This window comes from Callithrix jacchus, chromosome 5 (assembly GCF_049354715.1).
Source record: "Callithrix jacchus isolate 240 chromosome 5, calJac240_pri, whole genome shotgun sequence".
NCBI classification, from domain to species: domain Eukaryota; kingdom Metazoa; phylum Chordata; class Mammalia; order Primates; family Cebidae; genus Callithrix; species Callithrix jacchus.
In genome coordinates this window covers 96,528,786-96,543,908 of record NC_133506.1, presented here as the reverse complement: position 1 = coordinate 96,543,908, position 15,123 = coordinate 96,528,786, and the positions used below count along the sequence as shown (strand labels likewise).

At 38.6% G+C, this 15,123-nt stretch overlaps 1 protein-coding gene across 6 annotated transcripts in view; it reads right to left on the bottom strand.

Moving 5' to 3' along the window:
- USP32 (ubiquitin specific peptidase 32) overlaps positions 1 to 15,123 on the bottom strand; it is a 248,828-nt gene that overhangs the window by 129,750 nt on the left and 103,955 nt on the right. For all 6 annotated transcript variants that reach the window (XM_035300720.3, XM_035300721.3, XM_008996980.5 and 3 more), the window contains exon 3: positions 1,176 to 1,281. In XM_035300720.3, the coding sequence (XP_035156611.2) occupies positions 1,176 to 1,281 (106 nt within the window). The remainder of the gene's footprint in view (positions 1 to 1,175; positions 1,282 to 15,123) is intronic.

Below are 15,123 nucleotides of genomic sequence, written 5' to 3'. Positions count from 1 at the left end.
AGGTGGCTCATGCCTGTAATCCTAGCACTTTGGGAGGCCAAGGCGGGTGGATCGCCTGAGATCAGGAGCAGCCTGGCTAACATACTGAAACCCCATCTATACTAAAAATACAAAAAATTAGCCAAGCATGGTGCTGGGTGCCTATAATCCCAGTTACTGGGGAGGCTGAGACGGGAGAATCACCTGAACCCAGGAGGCAGAGGTTGCAGGGAGCCGAGATGTTGCCATTACACTCCAGCCTGGGCAACAAGAGTGAAACTCCATCTCAAAAAATAAAAAAATTAATAAATAATAAAGTTAACATTTCAGTGATTTTTAAAGTATACTTATAAGGTTGTGTAACTGTCACTCCTACGTAATTCCAGAACATTTCCACCAACCGAAAAGGAAACCTTGTACCCATGAGCAGTCGTTCTCCATTGCCCTCTCACCTGATACCTCTAGCAACCACGAATCTATCATTTTCTGCCACTGTAGATTTGCCTAATCTTGAAATTTCATGTAAATGGAATCATAATATATGGCCTACTGTGAATGACATCTATCACTAAGCAAAACGTTTTCAAGTTCCATCCATACTGTAGCATGTATCAGTACTTTATTCCTTTTTATAGTAGTCATTTTCCAGCATATGGATATATCATGTTTTCTTTACCCATTTACCAGCTGGTGGACATTAGAATTGCTTCCATTTTCTATTATCAACAATGCTGTTATGACTATTTCTGTACATTTTTTTTGTGGTAAGCATATGTATTAAATTTTCTTGGGTATATACTTAGGAGTGGAATTGCTGGGACACACAGTAACTCAATGTTTAACAATCTGAGGAGCTGCCAAGTTTGTTTCCAAAGTTGCTGTGCTACATTATACTCCCATCAGCAATGTATGATAGAGTTCACAATTTTCCCACCGCTTCCTCAACACTTGTTATTATCAGGCTTTTTAATTTTAGCCACTCTAGTAGGTGTGAAGCAGTATCTCACTGTAGTTTTAATTTACATTTCTCTAATGACTTATTAGGTTACACATTTTTTCAGGTATTTATTTGCCACTTGTATATCTTCTTTGGAAAAATGTCAATTCAAATCCGCTGCCTGTCACCAGAATTTTGAGATAAATTATTCTGTACAGAGATGTGGTATTATCATTTTTGAGATAATAGAAGTACTTACATTTTGCTTTCTCTTCATCTTTGCCTCTTGTAAGGAGGACAAGTCCAACTATTAAATTATTGAAGTGCAGCCCTTTGGATGTTCCACCAAAAGAACAGTAAATCACCTGGAAGAAGATGATAAAGCCAACCTTAAGAGGCATTCAGTTGTTGAGGAAGCTGAGGCAGCTATCACCTTTAACAAATCATGTCTCCATCTCCAGAAAAGGCACTAGTAAATTTTAGTAAAATCATATTAAGTTTCTCCCTCTTCTTCCTCTTTTAGACCTTGTTACTGCACTCAGTCAAGAATAGACCATGTTTACTGTAAAATACATATAGATGGCCCCCAACTTGATTTTTCAATTTTACAATGGTGTGAAAGTGATATACATTCAGTAGAAACCATACAGTACTCAATAAATTACATGAGATATTTAATACTTTACTATAAAATCTGAGTTGTATTAGATGATTTTGCCCAACTGTAGGCTAATGTAAGTGTTCTGAGCGTGTGTGTGTGTGTGTGTGTATTTTAGATGGAGTTTCACTCCTGTCACCCAGGCTGGAGTGTAGTGGCGCCATCTTGGCTGACTGCAACCTCCACCGCCTGGTTCAAGCGAATCTCCTGGCTCATTCTCCCAAGTAGCTGTGATTACAGACATGCACCACCAAGCCCAGCTAATTTTGTATTTTTTGTAGAATATTTAGTAAAATAATTTTGTATTTTCACCATGTTGGCCAGGCTGCTGGTCTCAAACTCCCTGGCCTCAAATGATCCACCCACCTCGGCTTCCCAAAGTGCTGAAACTACAGGCATGAGCCACCACCCCCAGCCTAAACACATTTATAGACTAGGCTACACTCTAATGTTTGGTAGGTTTAGGTGTATGCAATGCCTTTTCATCTTCCAATATTCTCAATTTATAATGGGTTTCTCAAGCTGTAATCCCAGGGTAAGTAGGGGAGTATCTGCATATTACATATTCACACAACTGAATTATTTATTCTTTCTCTTTGGAGTCCTTATCAAGGTCCAAGAGTACAAAGGTCCTCCAATAGCCACAACAATGTGAGAAGAATTTTGTGTAATTACACAACTTCCTTTAACCTCGGGAAAACTTATGCACATTACTTTGATTGGCAAAAAAGATCCTCTCTAACTGAATGTTCAGAAATTCTAAGAGACTCCAAAAAACACTTTTTAACCCTCTCGGAAATAAGTATTATAGTAATCAGAAATAAGAAAGAAAAACTATGCATAGGAAAGGGACAAAAGAAATCACAATAAATACATCCATTCAACAATTCTTTGTTGAGTGCCTAGTATCTGCCAAGCAAGATTTTTGTTGATAAAAATGCACAATTAAAGAATAATTCAAGAAGTTAGTCAATATGAAAACTGAAAAAATATATATTATTCACCAAATTATATTTATAAATATATTTAATAATACCTGACAACTGATGTCAAAAACTCTCTCTAGTGGCAGTGATAATTCAACCTAGCAAAAAGTGGCCAAAGGAAATAGCTACAGAACATTAAAAGTATTTTTTAAAAAACCAAACAAACAGAACTAACACACTTTGTAGAATAACTATTTTTAGTTGCCCCATCTCCCACTCCCAACTACAAGAAAATAACAGAAAAAAACAAAAACAAATTAACAAAAACCTTTATCCCTGGAGAGGGACAGGAAAACATAATGGCCTCAGAACTTACAGATCCCCTACTACTGGGAAGAAGGAAGATCAATGAAAAGGTCTCAACCCCAAGATCCAGGGACACAGCACCTGCCTAAAACTGAGAAATAGGACTACAGAGAATGTCCCCCTCCCTAGCACTCCCTAACATCCACCCTTTGGCTGGCAAGCACCGAGGAATAAATAACTATAGTACACAGCCGGAGGGGAAGAAGAAGGTGGACAGAGACCCTCTCTGAGGTGTGATAACAAACAGAATATAAGATCAAAAGTTGAGGGTAGAGCAAACATTAGAAAAAAACTCCCGAGCCCCAAATCCTAAAAAAAAACAAGTAACCCTAGAATGGAAATTGAACCCTGTATTATACTGAGGGTAACCATAGCAACAAGAAGACCAAAATGAAGCTCAACTATAGATTATATTGACTCAACCCCCAAGCTGAAGAAAGATACTACTTGGTTCAGTCTCTTCTGTCCTATATGAAACACTTATGTTTCAACCATACATTTTAAGTCACAGAAAGAAGGAAAAACTCAATATATTGTCAGAAACAAAGGAAAAATATGATAATGGAGTTGAAGAATCCTTTGTAATGGCTCAAGGGTAAACTCAACAGAGTTGCATAAAAGATTATCCAAAATGCAACAAAAGGGGGAAAATATGAGGGGAGTAGGCAGGGGAAGGTAGACAGAACAGAAAACCCAAGAGATGAGAGATCATATCAATGATGTAATATTCACATAACTGATATTCTATAAGAAAAAGAGAAATGGGCAAAAGAAATATCTGAGGAGATAAGGTTGGGGATTTTCAAAACGAATAGACAGAAAACCACAGATATTAATTAGTTCAGCGAACAGGCAGAATAGATTACACCTCTAATCCCGAAAACCAACTACACAAACCATACTGAACTTCTCAAAACCAAAGATAAAAAGAAATGTTTAAGGCAACTAGAAGAAAACAAAAAAACATTACATTGAAACAAAAAATTACAGCTGGTTTCTCATAAAAAATTATGTAAACCAGAAATCAATGGTGTGATATGCTGAAAGCACTAAAAGAGAAAAACTCAACCATCAATCCTGTACCCGGTAAAAATATCTTTCAAAAAGAAAAGATATTTTGGTTCCTTTTCTTGTTTTGTTTTGTTTTGTTTTTAAGGGGAACAAAAACAGAGAAGTCATTATCAGCAAAAAAGGATAAAAGAAAGTACCTCAGGCTGGAGGAAATATTATGCCGTTAGAGATACATGTACCTCCATAAAGAAATAAGAATACTGGAAATAGCATAAATGAAGGTAAACATAAAAGCATTTTTCTTATTTTTAATCACTGTGAAAGATAACTGGCAGTCTAAAGCAGTATGAGAAGAAAAATAATGTGGCTTTGTAGAATATGTAAAAGTAAAACATAACAAAACTCATATCCTCTCTTAGCACAGAGGATAAGAGAAAGGAACTAGAAGTATACTGTTTTATAGTACACATAAATGTGTACTATAAAATAATTAGCTGCATGTGGTAGCATACCATGCCTGTGATCGCAAGCTCAGGAGGCTGAAGTGGGAGAATCACCTGAGCCAAGGAAGCAGGATGTTGCAGTGGGCCAACACTCACCATTGCACTCCAGTGTGAAAAACAAAGTGAGACCCTGCCTAAAAAAAATAAATGGGCAAATGATCTGAAATTTTCAAAAGAAGACATACAAATGGCCAACAGGTACATGAAAAAAATGCTCAACATCACTAGTCATCAGAGAACTGCAAATCAAAACTACAATGAGTTATAATCTCACCCCAGTTAAAATGGCTTATATTGAAAAGTAGGAAGGCTGGGCGCAGTGGCACATGCCTGTAATCCCAGCATTTTGGGAGGCTGATGCAGGCAGATCACAAGGTCGGGAGTTTGAGACCAGCCTGGCCAACATGATGAAACCCCATCTCTACTAAAAATACAAAAATTACCCAGGCATGGTGGTGTGTGCCTGTAAACCCAGCTATTTGGGAGGCTGAGACAGGAGAATTGTTTGAACTCGGGAAGTGGAGGTTGCAGTGAGCCAATATTGCTCCACTGCACTCCAGCCTGGGTGATAAAGCAAGACTCCATCTCAGAAAAAAAAAGAAAAGGAAAGGAAAAGAAAAACAGGCAATAATGAATGCTGGTGAGGATGTAGAGAAAAGGAAACTCTTGTACACTGTTTGCCGGAATGTAAATTAGTACAGCCATTGTGGCAAGAGTATAGTTGTTCCTCAAAAAACTAAAAATAGAATTACTATATAATCCAGCAAATTGCTACTGGATTATATAGTAATTCTATATCCAAAAGAAAGGAAATCAATGTATCAAAAAGATACCTGTACTCTCATGTTTATTGCAGAACTATTCATAATAGCCAGAACATGGAATTAACCTAAGTGCCCAACTACAGATGAATGGATAAAGAAAATGTGGTATATACACACAATGGAATATTACTGAGCCATAAAAAAAGAATGAAATCATTTGCAGCAACATGGATGAAACTGGAGGTCATAATGTTAAGTGAGATAAGTCATGCAGTCTAGAGGTGGTGGTTCAAGCCTGTAATCCAAGCACTTTGGAAGGCCAAGGCAGGAGGATCACTTGAGCTTCAGAGTTTGAAACCAACCTGGGCAACATAGTGAGACTTCATCACTACTAAAAAATAATAATAAGCCAACCACAGAGAGACAAATATCATATGTTCTCACTCATATGTAGGAGGTTAAAAAAAAAAAAGTAGGTCTCATGAAGATGAGAGTAGATTGGTGGTTACGAGGATGGGAAGAGTAGTGGGGAGGAGGGAAGAAATAAAGACAAGTTGATTAACGGGCACAAATATACAGTTTAACAGAAGAAATAAAATGTAGTGTAGGCCAGGCGCAGTGGCTCAGGCCGGTAATCACAGCACTTTGGGAGGCCAAGGTGGGCAAATCACGAGGTCAGGAGTTCAAGACCAGCCTGGCCAACATAGTGAAACCCAGTCTCTACTAAAAATATGAAAAATTAGCTGGCGGTGGTGGCGGGCACTTGTAATTCCAGCTACTCGGGAGGCTGAGGCAGGAGAATTGCTTGAACCCAAGAGGCAGAGGTTGCAGTGCACCAAGATTGTGCCACTGCACTCCAGCCCAGGCAACAGTGAGAGACTCTGTCTCAAAAAAAAAAATGTAGTATTAGATCAGCAAGGTGACTATAATTTATAATAATCTAGTGTACATTTCAAAAAAACTAGAAAAAATTAATTCAAGTGTTTCTAACATAAAGGAAGGAAAAACATCTAAGGTGATGAATATCCAAAGTACACTGAGATTTGATCTTTACAAATTATCACATGTACCCTCCAAAAATATGTATCTATTACGCATTATTAAAGGAAAAGAAAAACACTTTCGTAAACATTTTGTAGCCATGAATATCCAGTCAGAGACTTACACTGTTATACTATATAAGATGGATGTATGCAGTAATGATTTCACTGGCCTTCTTTCAGACAATGATGTCATCCAAGTAAACAAAATGATTAGTTCTGAAGAGAGGGAAATCTGTCTGTATTTTCAAACAGAAAGACTTACACTGTAATATACCAAAAATCTACCTCTTGTCTAATAGTTAAAAAGTAAATAAAAAAGGCAGATGTAGGCTGGGCACAGTGGCTCACACTGGTGATCTCAGCGCTTTGGGAGGCCAAGGTAAGGGTAGATCCTGAGGTCAGGAGTTCAAGACCAGCCTGGCCAAAATGGTGAAACCCGGTCTCTACTAAAAATACAAAAAATTACATGGGTGTGGTGGCAGGTGCCTGTAATCCCAGCTACTGAAGAGGTTGAGGCAGAATAATCACTTAAACCCGAGAGGCAGAGGTTGCATTGAGCAGAGATTGTGCTACTGCACTCCAGTGTGGGCAACAAGAGCAAAACTCAAACAAAAACAAAACCCCCCCAAAAAAGGTAGATGTGCATAGATCTTTAGCGTTTAGAAACAGCTGTAGCATGTTTGAACTGCTGCTTTCTGTCCTGGTCCTTCTACTGTCTAATGGATAGAGGGTAAAGGGTTATCCCACAGTTCCTAAGAGGAAGTAGTTAAGTGATAGATACTGTTTTATCGAGGCTTTTAGAGTCAGAAAGACCTGACTTTGAAGCCAGGCATTATTAATACACAAGCTATGTAGTCTTAAGCAAATCACTTAACTTTCTGGGCCTCAGTTGCATTCCATAACACATATATTGAAGAAATGTGCCAAGCCGTCTCATTCCAGGACCTAAGCTGGAAAGCAGCCCCAGGGTGGAAAATACTATCTCAGGACAGAAGGCAGAAATCAAAGTCTGAAGCCACTTTGTTAATTAGTAAGAATTCAGCATTGATGAGCTCATAATTTTTGTTTGAAAATATTTTTCCAGAGTAAACTCTAGTATACCTTTCTAACTGCTGAATTAATAGTCAAAAGAACCAAATTAATGTTCTCAAGAGAATGAATACTTTTCCTTTTTTTTTTTTAGAGAGCATCTCATTCTATTGTCCTGGCTGAAGTGCAGTAGCACAACTACAGCTCATCAAAGCCTTCACCTCTCAGGCTCAAGTGATCCTCCCACCTTAGACTCCCGAGTAGCTGAGAACACAAGCACATTCCATCACACCTGGCTAATTTTTTCATTTTTTTGTTAATATCGGGTCTCACTATGTTGCCCGGGCTAAAAAATTTATCTTGACTGACACAGAGTAAAAAAAGAAAGTATATATAAGTTAAAAAGGCAAAAAATATATACCTTCCCAAAGAACTTGATGTCACCAACCTATATGCTTAAAAACTATCTTCAGGTCATGACAAATATGAAATATAAATTTGTAAAATAAATCATGCTGTATGTCAGTAAGTTTCAAAGAATAATTCAAACACAACATAAGACCCATAATATATATACCTATGAAAACATTAAGCACCATTTGCATAAAACGTAGTTACTACTGGTAAAATTTCTAATATTAACATTTAAATGCAAGTTGTGTTCCTATATATGTGTGTTGAAGAAGTCGTCCTTCTATAGCTAAAAGGTATGTGTGTTTACATTACTGTTTCTTCAGTGAAGAGTCCAATAGAACAAAATGTTTCTTTTCTTCAAATGTGTTTTATAATACTAACCATTTCTTTACTGTATGTAAATACAGTGTGTAAGGTAGAGTCACACTTAGCTCCAAGAAAATAATAATAGGCCCCTTGAAATTCTGAATAAATAATAACATACAAATGCAAAACATAAATCCCTGAAGTCTAAGGAAAAAACAAATACCGAGGAAACAACCACCAGGGATTAGAAAGCAGAATAGTACCCAAAGATCATATTATCAGTCAGGCAGAAGAGACACCTCATTGAACATCCAGAGCATTGAGGAGAGACCCCAAAAGAGTTAATCATAGTATCAGAGGTAAACAAGGTAAACCATACTTAGAGTAAAGTCTATTCAAGACTCAGCATTACAAAGCTTTAATACAGGATTCAAGAGGATTAGTTAATCTGTGATTTATTCAAGTGCATGCTAGAATAAAATCCAACATTTTCTAAATAAAGACAACAAATTCAGGTACTTATAAGGTTTACAATGTCTACTAGATATCAAAAAGTTACTAGATATAAGAAACAGAAAATTGTAACCAATTACCAGAAAAGTAATAGGCAAAAGAATGACAGAGATGATAAAAACTGGTATATAAGAAGTTTAAAACAGCTTTTACAAATATACTCAAGAATTTAAACAAAAATAAAATCACAGAAATGGAAACCATATTTTAAAAAGGAACATGAAACTTTACAGTAAAAAATATAATATCTGAACTAAAAAGTTATTATGTGGCTTTTTTTTTGTTTGTTTGACAGTCTTTCTCTGTCACCCAGGCTGGAGCTGCCTTCTGGGCTTAAGCAATCCTCCCACCTCAGCCTCCCAAACAGCTGGGGCTATAGGTGTATACCACCACTCCTGGCTAATTTTTTTTTTTTTTTTGTAGAGGAAGGGTTTGCCATGTTGCCCAAACTGGTCTTGAACTCGTTGGTTCAAGTGATCCATCTGCTTAGGCCTCCAAAAGTGCTGGGATTTCAGGGGTGAGCCACTGTGCCTTGCCCTGTGTAGCCTTAAAAGCATATTAAACATTGCTGAATAAAAGAGCAGTGAACTTGAAGAAAGGGGAATAGGAACTATCCAATCTGAAGTACAGAGAAAAAAAAGAGCTAGAAATGGGGGTGAGTAGGAGGACAGGAGAGAAAATAATCAGTCTCAGTAACCTGTAAAAAATCACCAAGCTTTTTACACACCTATACTTAAAGACCAAGAAAAGGGAAGGATGAACAGAAAACGTATTTGAAGAACAGTACCCAAATACCTCCCAAATTTGATGACAAACCCACAGATCCAAAATGTTCAAAGATACTCACATAAGATAAAACCATACAAAGGTATTATCATGAATTCCTGAAAAATAGTAATAGAGAAAATGCTGAAAGCACTGAAAGAGAAAAAGATATATAGTGAAACAAAAATAAGAATAATCACTGATTTCTTTTTTTTTTCTTTTGAGACGGAGTTTTACTCTTGTTACCCAGGCTGGAGTGCAATGGCGCGATCTCGGCTCACCGCAACCTCCGCCTCCTGGGTTCAGGCAATTCTCCTGCCTCAGCTTCCTGAGTAGCTAGGGTTATAGGCACGCGCCACCATGCCCAGCTAATTTTTTGTATTTTGAGTAGAGACGGGGTTTCAACATGTTGACCAGAATGGTCTCAATCTCTTGACCTCGTGATCCACCCGCCTCGGCCTCCCAAAGTGCTGGGATTACAGGCTTGAGCCACCGCACCCGGCCGAATAATCACTGATTTCTAATCAGAAACAATGCAAGCCACAAAACAACAGAAGAATAACTTCACTATACTGAAAGAAGAAAAACACTCATCTTAGGATTATATATCCAACAACAAAATTACAAATAACTCAATTTAAAAAAGGGCAGCTGGGCGCGGTGTCTCACACCTGTAATCCCAGCAGTTTGGAAGGCCGAGGTGGGTGGATCACGAGGTCAAGAGATCAAGAACGTCCTGGTCAACATGGTGAAACCCTGTCTCTACTAAAAACTACAAAAATTAGCCGAGCATTTGGCACGTGCCTGTAGTCTCAGCGGCTCAGGAGGCTGAGGTGGAAGAATCGCTTGAACCCGGGAGGTGGAGGTTGCAGTGAGCCGAGTGCCACTGCACTCCAGCCTGGCGACAGAGCAAGACTCTGTTTCAAAAAAAACGGGCAAATGACTTAAATGAAAAGATGCAACATTTTTAGTCATTAGGGAAATGCAAATCAAAACCATAGTGACATACAACTTCACACCTACAAGAATGGCTATAATAAAATGAATAAATAACAAGAATGTAAAAAAACCTGCAACACCCATACACTGTTGGTGGAAATGTAAGAGGGTGCAGCTGTTCTGGAAAACAGCCTGGTGGTTCTTCAAAAAGTTAAACATAGAATTACCATATGACCTGACAATTCTGTTCCAAAAGAATTGAAAACAGGTATTCAAACAGATACTTGTATGCCAATATTCACAGCAGTATTATTTACAATAGTCAAAAGGTGGAAACAACCCATCAAAAGATAAATGAATAAAATCTGGTATACATACACAGTGGAGTATTATTTAGCCATAAAAAAGAATGGTTGTTTGCAGCTATCACAACTCTCTAACACCTTTAGCTCACTGAGCTCCAGCAGAGAGCTGGAGAATAAGTAAAGAGGTCTCTATAGCATGGTCTGTACAAAACAAACGGCCTGCAAACTGACCACGGTAAAGCATGCAGGAAGCAATTAGCCACAAATGCCAGTCACAAGAGTGCACCCTCTACTGGAGGGGTGAAGAAACCTCATCATTATAGGCCTGGTACTGTGGCACTCTGTAACACTGGACATTATCAGAAGTCCACTGAACTTCTGATTCACAAACCTCCCTTCCAGCATCCAGTATTTCGAAATAGATCTGTGCTTCCAGAGTACAGCTACCGGTACTTAGCAGGAGGCAAATGAAGCCTATTAATTGACCTTTTTGAAGACATCAACCACTGTCCTATCCACGCCAAATGTGTAACAATTACGCCAAAATTCAGCTAGCATGTCACATATATAGAGCACATGCTTAAGAATATGCTATGATGAGAAATATTTCATTCTCAAATAGCAAGAACAACAACAACAAAAAACAAAAAAAAACCTCTCTTCCCTGTTACTGGTAGATTTTTTTTCTAGAACCCTAGATTTTTTTTCCCCATGGGATGAAAATCTACCTAAGTAAATGACTGCAAGTGGGAAAATGGGGAATGGAAATCAGGTACAGGAAGTTTTTCTATTTTCATTTTGCACAAGCATTTTTAATATAAGTATGGGTATGTAAAGCATTAATGCAAGTCAAATTGTTTCAGTGCGCAAGTTTTAGCAGTTCAACTAGTAAGTACATACTTTGTTTGTTTGTTTTGAGATGGGAGTCTTGCTCTGTTGCCAGGCTGGAGTGCAGTGGCACGATCTCAGCTCACTGCAAGCTGTGTCCTGGGTTCAAGCAATTCTCCTGCCTCAGCCTCCTGAGTAGCTGGGATTACAGGTGCATGCCACCATGCCCAGCTAATTTTTGTATTTTTAGCAAAACCGGGGTTTTTGCATGTTGGCCAGGATGGTCTCGGTCTCTTGACCTCGTGATCCACCCACCTCGGCCTCCCAAAGTGCTAGGATTACAGGAGTAAGCCACTGCACCCAGCCTGTTAAGTACATATTTTTAATATTGTCTGTCTTCTGTGTTGGTCCTGTAACTACAAAAAAGCAATGAGCTGGGCATGGTGGCTCATGCTTGTAATTCCAGCACTTTTGGAGGCTGAGACAGGCAGATCATTTGAGGTCAGGAGTTTGAAACCAGCCTGGACAACATGGTGAAAACCTGCCTAGATCAAAAATACAAAAAGGAGCCAGGTGTGGTGGTGGGCATCTATAATCCCAGCTACTCAGGAGGCTTAGGCAGGAGATTTGCCTGAGCCCAGGAAGGGGAAGTTGCAGTGAGCAGAGTTCACACCATTGCACTCCAGCCTGGGCAACACAGCAAGACTCCCTCTCATGAAAAAAAAAAAAAAAGGAATGAAGTTCTGATATATGTTACAAATGGATGAGCCTTGAAAACATTAAGCTAAGTGAAATAAGCCAGACATAAAATGGTAAATGTTGTATAATTCCTATATATGAAATATTTAGAACAGGCAAATTCATAGAAACAGAAAGCAGACTGGAGGTTATCAGGGGCTGGGGAGGAAAAGGAATGGGAAATTACTGCTTAACAGGTACAGTATTTCTGTTTGGTGTGATAAAAGAGAAATTATTTTTCCATGAGAGTTTGAGAAAAATGGAACGAAAAATGTTGAAAATAGATAGGGGTGATGAGGGCAACATTACGAATGTAATTAATATCACTGAAATGTTCACTTAACGATCATTAAAATGGGCCAGGCACAGTGGCTCATGCCTATAACCCCAGCACTTTGGGAGGCAAAGGCATGAGGATCACTTGAGCCCAGGAGTTTAAGACCACCAGCCTGGGCAATGTAGTAAAACCTCATCTCTACTTAAAAAAACAAACAAACAAACAAAAAACACTTAAAAATTAGCCAGGCATGGTGACACATGTCTGTAGTACCAGCTACTCAAGAGGTTGAATTAGGAGGATTCCTTGGGCCAAGGAGGTCAAGGATACAGTAAGCTGTGATCAAGCCACACTACACTACAGCCTGGGTGACACAGTAAGACCCTGTCCCACCCCCCCAAAAAAGGCTAGGCGCAGTGGCTCATGCCTATAATCCCAGCACTTTAGGAGGCTGAGGAAGGCGGACCACCTGAGGTTGGGAGTTCAAGACCAGCCTGACCAACATGGAGAAACCCCATCTCTACTAAAAAACACAAAATTAGCTGGGCATAGTGGTGCGTGCCTGTAATCCCACCTACTCGGGAGGCTTGAGGCAGGAGAATAGCTTGAACCTGGGAGGTAGAGGTTGCAGTGAGCCAAGATAGTGCCATTGCACTCCAGCCTGGGCAACAAGATAGAAACTTCATCTCGGGAAAAAAAAAAAAAAACAGTTAAAATGGTTAATTTTATGTTATAAATCCCAACACTTTGGGAGGCCAATGCAGGAAGATCGCTTAATGCCAAAAGTTTGAGACAAGCCTGGTCAAAATAGCAAGACCCTTATTGCTACAAAAAATTAAAGAATTTAATTTAATGTGTAGTGGCATGCACCCATATTTCCAACTACACAGGAGGCTGAGGTGGGAGGATCACTTGAGCCTGGGAGATTGAGGTACCACTGCACTCCAGCCTAGGCAACACAGTGAGACCACCCTGGCCAACATGGTGAAACCCCATCTCTACTAAAAATACAAAATTAGCCAGGCATGGTGGCATACATCTGTAGTCCCAGCTACCTGGGAAGTTGAGGCAGGAGAATCACTGGAACCCAGGAATTGGAGGTTGTGCCACTGCACTCTAGTCTGGGAGACAGAGCAAGATTCCATCTCAAAACAAACAAAAAACAGCCAACTGGCTTTAGTTATTGATTATGACTGTAAACATTTTTAAAATCAGTGACACAAATTATGACATAGAAAGCATGTATATCAGTTTTGTAAATTACAAAGTTGGTAGGGATGGCTACAACAGAATTAAATTCATCTTAGGCTGTGACACTAGGCTAAAAGCAACAAAATTAAATTTAATCTATTTAAATTGCAGTTTCCTTATAAACTCAGCATATATAAAGATACAGAAGAATATCAAGCTTGAAAATTTTAGCCAACAGGCCGGACGCAGTGGCTCACATCTATAATCTCAGCACTTTGGGAGGCCAAGGCAGGTGTATCACGAGGTCAAGAGTTCGAGACCAGCCTGGCCAACATGGCGAAACCCTGTCTCTACTAAAAATACAAAAATTAACCAGACATGTTGGTGGGCACCTGTATTCCCAGCTACTCGGGAGGCTGAGGCAGGAGAAGCACTTGAACCCAGGAAGGGGAGGTTGCAGTAAGTTGCGACCATGCCACTACACTCCAGCCTGGGCAACAGAGCGGTAACTGTCAAAAAAAAAAAAAAAGAAAAGAAAGAAAGAAAAGAAAAGAAAATTTTAGCCAACAAAGTTATGACCATTTTGCTTGTTTAAGCTAATATAATTTTATGCTGAATGGTAGTGATTAAAGAATTAAATATTCTCCTACTGTTCGCTAATCTAATTCCATCTAAAAAACAGCATGGGAGGGATTAACCATTATGCATATTAACTGTAGTTAATAAGCAGCAGGGAAAAGGACTTGTTCACATCTCTAGAAGGGAAAGTTCCAGTTTCCCAATTCAAACAGCTGAATTCCACCTCCATGAAGCAGATTTCCAGTTGGGACTCAAGTAGAAAAACCAAAAATTTCAGGATTATGAAACTGTGACAAAATCATTAGTAGCTTTTAGCTGCACCCCCACCTCCAAACCCAGAAAACTAGGCTGGGACTAGGTCAGGTAAATTTACGGAATTGTTTTACTGCCCCCAAATTTAAATGGGGTAGAACCAAAAAACAAAAATTTTACTGAATTCATGCTATCCTACATAATTTTCATGCTGATGTGCTATATCAATATATAACGTCCAACACTTAGCAAGATACAAACACTTTAACCTTGTAGTTGAAATGTTAGAGAAGGATGTGAGTGAAAGGAAAATTTACCACTTTTTAAAATAATTCATTAGTTACAATAGGATATTTTTGAGTCATAAAAAAAAAAGAAATTCTGATACATATTACAACATAAATGAACCTTGAAAACATTATGCTAAGTGAAATAAGCCAGACACAAAAGGACACATATTATATGATTCCACTTATGGGAAGTAATTTGAATTGGCAAATTCATAAAAACCAAAAGTTGACTGGGTGTTATGAGGGTTTAAAGGAAGGGGTTGGGGGCATTATTGCTCAATGGGTAGAGTTTCTGTTTGGGATAATGAAATGTTTTAGAAAAAGACTGGTGATGGCTACAAAATATTGTGAATTTATTTAGTGTCAGTGATCTGTACACTTTTAAAATGGCTAAAATGGCAAATGTTTTATATATTTTACCACAATAAAAATTTTAAAACATAGTAAAATACAGGGACTCAGATAATAAATATAATAAACACTTAGATAGAAAGTACTTCTGTGGGCTGG